General features: G+C 48.4%; 1 protein-coding gene across 2 annotated transcripts in view; it reads right to left on the reverse strand.

Annotated features, from left to right (window-relative positions):
* LOC102243685 (transmembrane 4 L6 family member 1-like) overlaps positions 1-7,523 on the reverse strand; it is a 13,300-nt gene extending 5,777 nt beyond the window's left edge. Inside the window, exons 1-3 of one of the 2 annotated variants that reach the window (XM_014533742.1) lie at positions 7,511-7,523; positions 6,546-6,717; positions 3,764-3,946 (exon numbers count right to left, since the gene is read on the reverse strand). In XM_014533742.1, the coding sequence (XP_014389228.1) occupies positions 3,764-3,946; positions 6,546-6,717; positions 7,511-7,518 (363 nt within the window). In that variant the 5' untranslated portion in view covers positions 7,519-7,523. Of the gene's footprint in view, positions 1-3,763; positions 3,947-6,545; positions 6,718-7,112; positions 7,185-7,510 lie in introns of those variants that run through there. The other variant, XM_014533743.1, reaches the window with a different exon arrangement.
* Positions 7,524-11,585: the final 4,062 nt, after the last annotated feature.

Consider the following 11,585-nt stretch of genomic DNA (forward strand, 5'->3'; position numbering starts at 1 on the left):
CTTCCTTCTCACCATTCTGTCCTGTTGCCCTGAGCACACTGCATTCTCCTCCTCCCTCTGGGCCAGCCGTGGGCAAACTACGGCCCACGGCCGGATCCGGCCAGTTTGAAATGAATAAAACTAAAAAAAAAAAAGACCGTACCCTTTTATGTAATGATGTTTACTTTGAATTTATATTAGTTCACACAAACACTCCATCCATGCTTTTGTTCCAGCCCTCTGGTCCAGTTTAAGAACCCACTGTGGCCCTCGAGTCAAAAAGTTTGCCCACCCCTGCTCTGGGCTCTAGGCTCTGAGCTCTGGGGGGAGAGTGGGGGGCAGCAGCTCTTGCCCCAGTGTCAGACACAGAACCAGACCCAAGGACATGGTGGTAAAATTTGTGATGAGGTTTCCCCCTGTTTCTTCTGGCAGCGTGGGATAGGAGAGAGGGCACTGGCATGCTAAGACCATGAGTCAGGAACAGGAAATAAATACACAATGGATGAACTTAACTTTATGAAAAAAAATCACCTCACCTGAGAAAGGGTTGGTAATGTGTTTGCTGATGCAAGCATCTGAGAGATCCCCAGTCCCCTGTCCTCATCAAGGTGACTAAGACATACCTTAGGGAAAATACGATTGGTATGTGGTTGATGCTAAAGATGAGAACCTGAGGCTGGGTGTGGGGGGATGGGGGCGCAAACTCACATGACTTTAGAGCAGTGGTTCTCAACCTTCTGGCCCTTTAAATACAGTTCCTCATGTTGTGACCCAACCATAAAATTATTTTCGTTGCTACTTCATAACTGTAATGTTGCTACTGTTATGAATTGTAATGTAAATATCTGATATGCAGGATGGTCTTAGGCGACCCCTGTGAAAGGGTCGTTCGACCGCCAAAGGGGTCGCGACCCACAGGTTGAGAACCACTGCTTTAGAGGCTCTGCATGTAATATTAAGTAGAAAGTATCTCCTGGTATAAGGTATTAGGGAGTGGTGGGGACTGTGGAGAACTGGAGGGCACATTCTCCTCCCCAGAGTATCCAAGTCACTGTAAAGCAAAACATGCAGACACTGCACCAAACTCCCAGCTGGTGTGCAAGATTTGATGTCTTTTTTTTTTTTTTAAATATATTTTATTGATTTTTTACAGAGAGGAAGAGAGAGAGACAGAGAGCCAGAAACATCGATGAGAGAGAAACATCGATCAGCTGCCTCCTGCACATCTCCTCCTGCCCGCAACCCAGGTACATGCCCCTGACCGGAACTGAACCCGGGACCCTCCAGTCCACAGACCGACGCTCTATCCACTGAGCCAAACCGGTTTCGGCAAGATTTGATGTCTTGAGAAGAGCTGGGGCAGTTCCATGGCACCCAGGAAAAGGAGAGCCACAGGATTTGGCAGTGTGTATCCACAGTGCTGGAGAAGAGTGCGCTGAGTTTGCCTGATTATCAGCTCTCTCTTTATAGTGGAAGTGAGTGGCTCCAACTCCATAACCCTAGGTACAAGGATGGTTTGACCTCCCCTTGCTCCTATTCTCTTATGGCTAACCTTGAATGAGCACTAGCCACAAGCCAGACTTGACTCTCTACATGATCTCATACAGTGCTCACCATAACCGTGGGAGATGGCTGTTATTGCTATCCCCATTTTACAGAGACTTCAGAGAGATGCAGTGCTGTGCCTAACATCTCACAGCTCAAATACACCCTCTTCTCTCTAACCCCATGGCCACTACCTTCGTTTACCCTAGAGCTGGGCACCTGGGAAGACATAGAGCGGTACTAAAGACTGACTGAACAAAAGAGAAGGAAAAGAAAAGGGGTGGGGGGAGAGAAAGAGGGACTGGCTTTCTGTTTTTTACTTTATGCAACCATTTTCCCAGGAGATCCGGGAGGTTTTGTTGGGAAGCTGGAGCCAGGGTTGGACAGCCCGCTGGTGTTAGGGGTACAGTGGAGACAGGGTGTCGGGTCCCTGATTGAGCTGGGCTCCCTCTGTTTTCCTCCTGATCAGAGAATGCTTTCCCTCCGAGTCATTCTCTTTAAATTCAGGTTCTGAGATTCTGCTTTTAGGAAACCCAGGTCTCAAGCTGCTTGATTCCTTTCAATAGTCACTGTACCTGCTCATTTCTATTTTGAGAGAAGTTGGGTGCTGATGTTCCTGTGTTCTACAGTTGAAGAGAGTGAGTTTAGGAATTTGCCTGGGGGTGGAGCTGAGAAATGCGAACCTGTCCTGCAGAAAGAAGCGGGGAAGGTCAGAGGCAGGAGACAGGCTGGGGTGGACCCACAGAGAAGGTGGAGGAGCTGGGAATCCCAGCCAGGAAAGGGGGCAGCTCGCATTTCACTGGCTTCCGGGGGTTGGGGGCACTCTGCATACGTGGTCTCATTTAGTGTCTCCACCTTGTTGTGAGATGGTGAGATTTTCCTTTCACTGCCGCTCAGGGAGGTCGCACAGCAGGTGCAGGGCAGACCCATCATCTGAGCAGGGTCTGTTAGACTCCTGGATCTGCGCTGCCCATAAGGAAGGGCTCTGAGGTGAGAAACAGACAATCTTGGCCCAGGAATTGCTGGTTTAGATGTTTTCTTGTGCAGGGAGGGGTGGGTGGTCAATGGATGCAACTTGTGACCTCACTGAATCTAATACTGTGGGGGGAGAAGAAGCAGGAAGGGAGACGGTCAACTTTTTCTGAGGCTTCCTTATGCCCCATGCATTCATCCATTTATTGAACACTTACTCAGTGTCTGGCACTTGGGTCTCCCATAATCAAATGATCTTTTCAAAAGGGACTACTGGGAGAGGAGGAGCCAAATGAAAACAAAGGCGGGAATGAAGGAAAACACACAATGTCTACTTCAGGGGGTAACAAACTACAACCTGTAGGCTAATCCAGCATGTTGCCTGCTTAATAAATAAAGTTTTATTGTAATATAGCCACACCCATTTGCTTACATATTGCCTATGGCTGCGTTTGCCCTGTGATGACAGAGCTGAGTGGCTGAAACAAGAGACCACATTGCTTGCAAAGCTGGAAATATTTACCATCTGGCCTTTTACGAAAGAAGTTTGCTAATCCCATAATTTTGCCTAGAGAAGCCTGGATGGGAGTGACATAATTTATATTTCAAGGTGGTCATCTTGAAACCAGATGAACTTGACAAGTACTCAGTTATTGTGCTTTTTATAAAGTGTATCTTTCATGCAATTAGCAGCCACATATTAAGCTCTAGTCTCAGCTGGCACTTTGCTAGGTAGGCTCTTAGTGGGCAAAGGTTAACAAGATTTGGACTCTGTTCTGGAGAAGCTCACAGCCCAATGGGGGAAGCAGGGACATAAGAAGATGCTTGCAGCATGATATGTTGGGCACAATGTGGAAACTGTTTGTGTATCATGTGTTGTGGGTCCAGAGGAGAAGCAGCCAGCCATGCTCCGGGGCCTAGGGAAGGCGGCTTGAAGATGAGACAATTGCTCTGTGACTTGCCCGGTGTTAAGAGGAACCCTTCACCTAGAAGAGGTAAGCTAGCTAAGCCTCATTCTTTTTGTTGTTAATCCTCACCAGGGGATATATTCCCATTGATTTTTAGAAAGAGTGGAAGCGAGGGGGAGAGACACATAGAGAGAAACATCGATGTGAGAGAGACATATCGATTGGTTGCCTCCCACATGTGTCCTGACCAGGGCTGGGGATCGAGCCTGCAACTGAGGTATGTGCCCTTGACCAGAATCAAACCCGGGCCGGCACTCTATCCACTGAGCAAACTGGCTAGGGCTAAACCTCATTCTTACCAAGAGACCAGCTCCAAGAAAGCCGTGGAAAAACCAGACCAAGTCTGTGATCTTGGCAGGCTCCAGCACCTGCCCATTGGGAAAGTACAGCAGGAGGTTGGCAATGATGGCAGCGATGGCCAAGGGCAACAGCAGCATGCCGGTGTACCTGGAGCCCGTCTCAGAGCACATGGTGACTCCTCCCTGGAAGAGAGAGAGAAAGCAACCAGGAACCGGCAGAGAGAGAGTGCACCACCGCAGAGCCCCAAGAGCAGGTGCCACGCCCACCTCCCCACCTTCTCCACTGGTAGGTGGTGTGAGCTGGGAAGGCACGTCATCTCTCTGAGTCTCAGTTTCCTCTGTAAAGCAGAGAAAAATATTGACCTCCTAGATCAGTGGTTCTCAACCTTCTGGCCCTTTAAATACAGTTCCTCATGTTGTGACCCAACCATAAAATTATTTTCGTTGCTACTTCATAACTGTAATGTTGTTACTGTTATGAATTGTAATGTAAATATCTGATATGCAGGATGGTCTTAGGCGACCCCTGTGAAAGGGTCGTTCGACCGCCAAAGGGGTCGCGACCCACAGGTTGAGAACCACTGTCCTAGATGGTGGTGTATGGACCAAAGGAAGTAAAGTCAATGTGAAGACGGCTGGCTCATACTAGATATCCCGTAGGTTTCATTAAAGGACTGGGGGGACTGAGGTCGTATTTAGGAAATTACTGGTATCCTGTTCTGGTTCTTTCATCCACTCCAGGAGTAATTCCCATAGTGATTATGAACTAGATCCTGGGTCTGAACCCTGGCTCCACTACACAGCAGCTGTGTGACCTTGGGCAAGGTATTTCACCTCTCTCGCCTCAATTTCCTCATCTGTCAAATGGGTTTGACATTAGTCCTCCCCTTGTGGGATTGGTGAGAGGATGAAAATAAGGTAACATATTCAAATATTCTCATACAAGGCTCTCAATGCATGGTAGCTGGAGCGTAAAACACCAGGGGACTTGGAATCATCTCATTTTATTTATGAAGAAAACGTCTTTTCTCACGTTCTTTGTCAGTCAAGTTTATTGAGCCTGGAGGTTACAGAGAAGCCAGGATGGAGGCACATAGAGAGAGGGAAAAGTCCTACATTTTATTTTCCCTACCCTCACTGCTACCAAGCATACAGGAGATTAAAGTCAGGAATTCATCCGCTGGGTGAGGGCTGCGGGAGAAGCCTGTGGAATGTGACTGCGACCCGGGAGGTGTTCCAGTTTCGTGTTAGGGGGCGCTCTCCTCACACCTCTTTGTGGCATTCTCGACTCAGATTCCAGCTGAGATTGTTGACCGGCTCTTGAGTAGCGGCTCATTCACTACCCCGCTCCCCAGACATGGAGGCCGGGTGCCCGGACTGGCCAGTCCCACAGGGGGAAAGCTGCAGTGATTTTGCACGGCCAGAGACCGCAGCTGAGAAATGTCTGGCATTAGCTCTCTGCTCCTTAGGAGGTTCAAATAGTTATTAATGAACAATGGCTTACGCAGGAAGATAATGCTCGGGGTCTTATTTCTAACTGTTATCTATGTCCAGGCTGCAGAAAGCTGACGCCTGAATCGGGTACTGCCCCTGGCTCCTTTGCTTGGATGGAGGAGATTGAAACTGTCGACCTCACTCCCCATTGTGACCACTAAGAGCTCTGATCATGAGAATGTAACACTTAGCGGGGCATAATACTGGATGAGGTGCAACAACAACACGCAACTACTTGCTATTTGCTCGAGGCGCAGTATAGACATTATTTCATTTAATTCCCGTGAGGTAATAGCTCACAGCTCCACGAGGAAACAGTATTATAGAATCCAGGGTCTCCCAGAAGCAAATGCCAGACCTGATACTCAAATGTTGGTCCGCCCATTTCCACCTCTAGTTATTCCCAGTTAGGGAGGATGAGTAGGGACTGGGAGCGCTGAGAAGCCAGGGCCGTTGAGCCTTCTTACATCCTGTAAAAGGGTGCAAACCCAACAGCCTCCTGTTTCTCCTTAGCGCATGATGGATGTCACAGCTCTTGCTGCAGTGAATACAGTTGTGCTCACCCTTCGGGAAAGTTGCAGATCTTCTTAAGAGGAAGGGAGGGTGGGTGGAGACGGGGACCACCTTTGGAAAGGGGGACCGTGTGGCACTCAAGGAAGGCAATTAATTAAACTATAAGAAGTTGATCATTCCCTTGGGCCATGGCAGAGACTGTTAGATACTAAGAACTCTTAGAAATCTAATCCCTTCATTTCCTGGCAAGCATAGCCCCAGGGAGTTAAAATTATTTGTTCAAGGTTATACAGCTAGGCAGTTGGAATAAAACAACAAAAATAGTCACAAGCATGTTCGCAGACTTGACTTCATTTGATTCTTCAGTAATCCCATTACAGAGACATCATTATAACACCCATTTCACGCATTTGTTGCTGGACACAGTCTGAAGCTCAGAGAAGCTGAGAAACTTGTCTGAGGCCACACAGCTTGTCATGGGGCAGATCTGAGTCTATCCAGTTTCCATAGCTTTTGGCCTCAACAGGTGGGACAAGCACAAGCCCTTGGGTTCCTTCAACACAGACTTCGTTTCAAATCACCTGCCTCATGCTTCCCAAATAGTCACAGTCATACTTGTCGGACAATTGTACCCCAAGTTTGGGTTTGGGCAGCCTGGTCGCCGCACTGAAGCTTTTAGGCTGGCTGGGTAGTGCCAAGCCGGGGCACTTGCTTTCAACACCAATCCTGCCCATCCCTGAGAAGAAACACACAGACACACCCGTCAACCCAGTACCTGGTCAGTGGGGATTTGGGGCGCAGGCTCGCTGGGAAGCTGCTTCTGGTCAAGCCACCCTGGCCCCACCAGGCCAGCAGCGGTGAAGGGGCCCTGCAGGCCGTGTTGCAGTTCCAGAGAATCTTCTAGCTCAGCTTCTGAAAGTTCCTGGGGGGGCACTGGATCCTTCCACCTTTCAGGAGACACAGGTGAACACTTAGAAGATGTCGGAGAGCAACAAGTCCCAGGCTCCCACCTCACAGGACTGTTTAGACATCCAACCACAGTGTCAACTCTTCCCCGAAGCCTTCTTTCTGAATGAGCAAGACCTTTGTCTCTGAGGCCGAGGCCCAAAACCTTTCCAGGCCCCTCTGAGGCCGCTCAGCACTATGGCAGACTGGGTTTTGCGAAACTGGGGCTCCCCTTGTCCTGTCTGTCCCCACCTCTCTCCTGCTACCCCCAGGCTGGGCAAAGTGGCTCATATTCCCTCAGTAAGAGCTGGCACTGCCTCCCCTGCCAGGCGGCCCCAGGGGAGGAGCCCAGCCACCCAGTCCCGAAGGCTCCCTGCGCTGGGTCATGCCTGATAACCTCTGAACAGTTTCCCTGGCGGATGTGTTTCCACCGAGCTGAGATGGAGGAGGGCGTAGGGCTGTGATTGCTCTGGATGTTGGCGGGCAGGACGGGCATCAGCTCTGCGTGAACACCTGTGGGAAAGGCCCAGGTTATTTATTTTTTTTAAAATATATTTTATTGATTTTTACAGAGAGGAAGGGAGAGGGATAGAGAATTAGAAACATCCATGAGAGAGAAACATCGATCAGCTGCCTCTTGCACACTCCCCACTGGGGATGTGCCCGCAACCAAGGTACATGCCCTTGACCGGAATCGAGCCCGGGACCCTTGAGTCCGCAGGCCGACGCTCTATCCACTGAGCCAAACCGGTTAGGGCAAGGCCCAGGTTATTGACTGGAGGGTTGGAGCATCACCTTGTCATCCTGCCGAGGCCCTGGTCAAGAACCCGGAGCTGTTGACCAATCACATGCCACCTTGATGGCCAACGGGGCCTCCTGGCTGTGTTTGGTTTTCTGGCTGGGCTTGGTGTCTGAGCCAGCCAAGGAGGGGAAACAGACGGTCCAGGAGGCCTTCCCTTGCTTCTCACCCATTCCTCTGGCCCTCAAGGCTGTGATATTGATGTGGCGAGAGATGGATGAAGTGTAACTGGGGCACTGTGCCAGGAATCTGGTTATCTGATCCCCCAGGGACGTCTATCTCGACTTTCGCAGTCAGTGGCCAGCGGTGGCTGCAGGAGAATGGCCTCTTTGTCTTTGGTCTGGCTGTCACCCCTTCCTGCCCATGAGAACACATTTCCCTTTAGGAATCTGCCAAGTGTTATTTTTCCTCCACAGTGACCAGCAGTGTGTTACTAAGCCTCTGAGAAAGTAGAATCAAGTGATTCCGTGATCAGATACCAGGCTCCTGAGGTCTAACCACGTTGTAAATTATAACCCACATCTTAGCAAAGTGCTTTCCTATGCTGTGTCTAGACTGTCCTTTCTGCAGCCCCGAGGGCTGTCCGGACAGATGTTTTCCCCCTTAGTATTCAGATGGGGCAACAGACTCATGGTTGAGCTGGCTTTCTGATCTTGGGCTGTCCCACACACAGCCTGCCGCCTGCAGGAAGTCCCTGGACATGCTGCCCATAATAATTTCTCATGTGTGATTCTCCATCCCTTGTCTGCTGGCTGGATACATAGAAATCCTATGCTCACACCACAAGACCTTTTCAGCTCTATCCTCCATTCCCAAGTTCCAAACCAGAAAACTCCTGTCCCTGAGCCTTCCCAGGTTGAAGGACTTCTCATCTCCTATTCTCTTGGTCTTTTCAATTATTTTACTGTGTTTTTGGAGGGCATTTCCAGGAGGGGCAGAGACAAACACAGGTACGATCCTTCATGATTAAACAGCAGTCCTGTTTGACCACCTTTAGAATTGACCCTGGAGCGGCAAATGTTAAAATAACTTCAGAAACAGTGATTTTGCATTTATTAGTTGTTGTTTGGGATTTGTAAGCACAAACTACACCTGTGTAATTCATTTACCTTTAATAAACTGGATAATAATTAAATAGGACATTGAAATTACATATAATGTGTGGGTTTTGTTTTGCCTTTTTTTTTGCTTTTATTTTTAATGATTTTTTTTTTTAATAAAAAGGGATGGTGGGCCCTGGCTGGGTAATTCAGTTGGTTAGAGCGTCATCCCCAGAATGCCAAGGTTGTGGGTTCGATCCCCAGTCAGGGCACATACAAGAAGCAATCAATGAAGGCATAAATAAGTGGAACAACATATCAATGTCTCTCTCTGTCTCTCCCCTCTCCTCCACCTTCTGTCTCTCTCTAAAAATCAATCAATAAATTAAAATTTTAAAAAAATAATAAGAAGGGCTGATGGGAGCTTCCTGTGCAGTTTTGCCGCCTGAGCTTGTTTACTTTCATGCTGACTTGGATGCGTGCCTGAGGCTGGCATAGCTCCTTGGTGGATGTGGCAGAGGGAACTAGGATCAGGTGGGCGGCTGAACTAGGTGAATGTTGGGTTCTCTCCCACCTCTGAGGTCCCATGACTCTGTCTAATGTCTAATGTCCATTTGTAATTTTTTTGCTCTTCTGATTCAAGCATGATCGGCTAATCACCTCAGCCTCTCTACTGAAGTTACTGAACAGCTTTCACATATGTTTTAAACATGTATTTTGAGTCCTTTTCCGAAGATCAGATGAGAGAAATTTGTACAGAACGTTACCCTTTCTGGGCTTTAGAATATCTGAAGGCACCACAGAGTCTGGTAGGCCATGTCGTACCCATCGCGTCCCTCAAAGGGTGAGATCAGACCAGACTTCTGGGTGAACTCGAGGAGCTCCTCGGTAACAAAATACGACCATTAGAGGGAGCCTAGACCTTGTGAGAACATGAAACCCTGGTGAGGGAAGAATTGCATGAAAAAAGCAGCAGGGCATAGATTCTCTTATTCAGTTTTTATTAATTTTATTAATTAAGAAAATATGCGTGGGAAACAAGATGCCTAATTCCTGAGGGTTCATGGACAAGTCAACAAACTAGAGGCCCTGCACACAAAATTCATGCATGGGGGTTGGGGAGTCTCTCAGCCGGGCCTGCACCCTCTCACAATCTGGGACCCCTCGGGGATGTCCGACTACCAGTTTAGGCCCACAGTTGGACATCCCTCTCACAACCCAGGACTGCTGGCTCCTAACCATTGGCTGGTCTGCTTGCCTGCCTGCCTGATTGTCCCTAACCACTCTGCCTGCCTGCCTGATCACCCCTAACCCCTCTGCCGGAGCCCCTGCGGCTGTGGCTTCGTCTGGAAGGATGTCTGGAATGACATCTGGAAGGTCCTTCAGCTATCTGGTCTAATTAGCATATTATGCTTTCATTATTATAGATAGTTAAATTGACCACTATTAGTAATAATGATAAGTATTTATGTTGACTTTGATAACGTTAGTTATAACTAATAAAATATTTACTTATAATAACTTAATTATTCACAGTAATAATATCAATCATGTGTTTCTTGGAGAGCAGAGAGACACGTGTGTGTAATGGCTCTGTTTAGGGGACATCAGGAGAATTGTGATGCGCTTTTTGGTGGAGTGAAGAGGTGAACCTGAGGAGCTGAGCCTCCTTCTCCAAGATCCTTGGATCCGAGGGAGGTGGTGGCGAGGCTCCAGCACTCAGCAAAGGCTCTGCATGGACTGGGGATATGCTCATGTTTGCTTGTCATCATTGTCTTGTGTGATGAACAGAGAGTGTTCCTGAGTTTAGCTCTTTACACTAAATGAATGGGCAAGGAGTGGGCAGACAGGGCAGCAGAGGGAGGACACCGAAGAGCCGGGAAGAAAACAGCCTTTCGGTCTGTCCCAGCGCACAGACACCACAGAGTTATGCTCTATTGTGCGCCACCTACTGTTCTTGCCAGAAAGACTAGGGCCCCATTTCTTTTGACGTGTGGAGAAGGTGGGTTGTAGCTGATGATGTGCATTAATCCAAGTGATTTCTCCGTCTGGCCCAGAGTCCTTGTCATCGGCAAGTCAGGGAGTGTTCCTCCTTGCTCAGTAAGCTGGGAAACTGAGCGGCTGTCCCCACCCTGCTCCTGGCCTCCTTCAGGGCCCCACGCGGGGCTGAGAATGCAGTGCACTCCTTCCTTGGCAAAACGCTGCACCGCGTGGACTTTCGTTCCTTCTGAGTCACTCAAGGTGATTTGACAGCTCCACTGGCTGGTGTGGCTGGGATTTCATCGGGAGCCCACATGTTCATTGCATGTGGGTCCTTGACCAGACATTGGTGTTCTTTGTCAGGTTCAAGATACAACTTTGTGTTGCTAGAGGCAGTTTTGGGCAATGAACTCGTACAAATATGAAAATATTCTTAATAAGGAATATTAAAAAACACACACCCAGATTCTTACTGTAAAGTTAAAATTTATAGAAGATTTGGAGATTTATTTATTTATTTATGTTTAGTAACACACATGGCTTGATGCCACTGTTAAAGTTAGTGTAGACAAGAGAAAGAGATTTGGAAATGGAGGGGGATACTTTTCTTAAACTCAATTAGGCAAAAATAGTATCATTGAAGGGAAGAGTCCTGGCCTAGGAGAAGAAAGCTAGATGACCTCAGGGAAGAATTGTCAGATTGAGCCCAAGCCCTTCTTTCTCCTTGAAGCTTCTTTCTTTCCCTGCCCTCCCCGGTCTGGATGGTTCCCTCCCTCGGGCCAGAAACTCTCTCTCCACCTTGTAGGCACAATGTTCATTTCTTATTTAGGTCTCAGCTACTATAGTTTACTTCCATTGGGAGGCTTTCCTGTCACATGCTCCCTACCCACTACTTCTCACCAGATAATCTAGCCTATAAGCCCATGAGATCAGGGATGGGTATCATACATGAAGGCTCTAACACAGTGCCTGGTCTTTGGTGGGTGCTCACTAGAAGACTACTGGTTGAAAAATAAAAGACTGCTCAAGCCCTTGCTCACCTTACTTTTCC

The sequence above is a fragment of the Myotis brandtii genome, unplaced genomic scaffold (assembly GCF_000412655.1).
Source record: "Myotis brandtii unplaced genomic scaffold, ASM41265v1 scaffold1229, whole genome shotgun sequence".
NCBI lineage: Eukaryota > Metazoa > Chordata > Mammalia > Chiroptera > Vespertilionidae > Myotis > Myotis brandtii.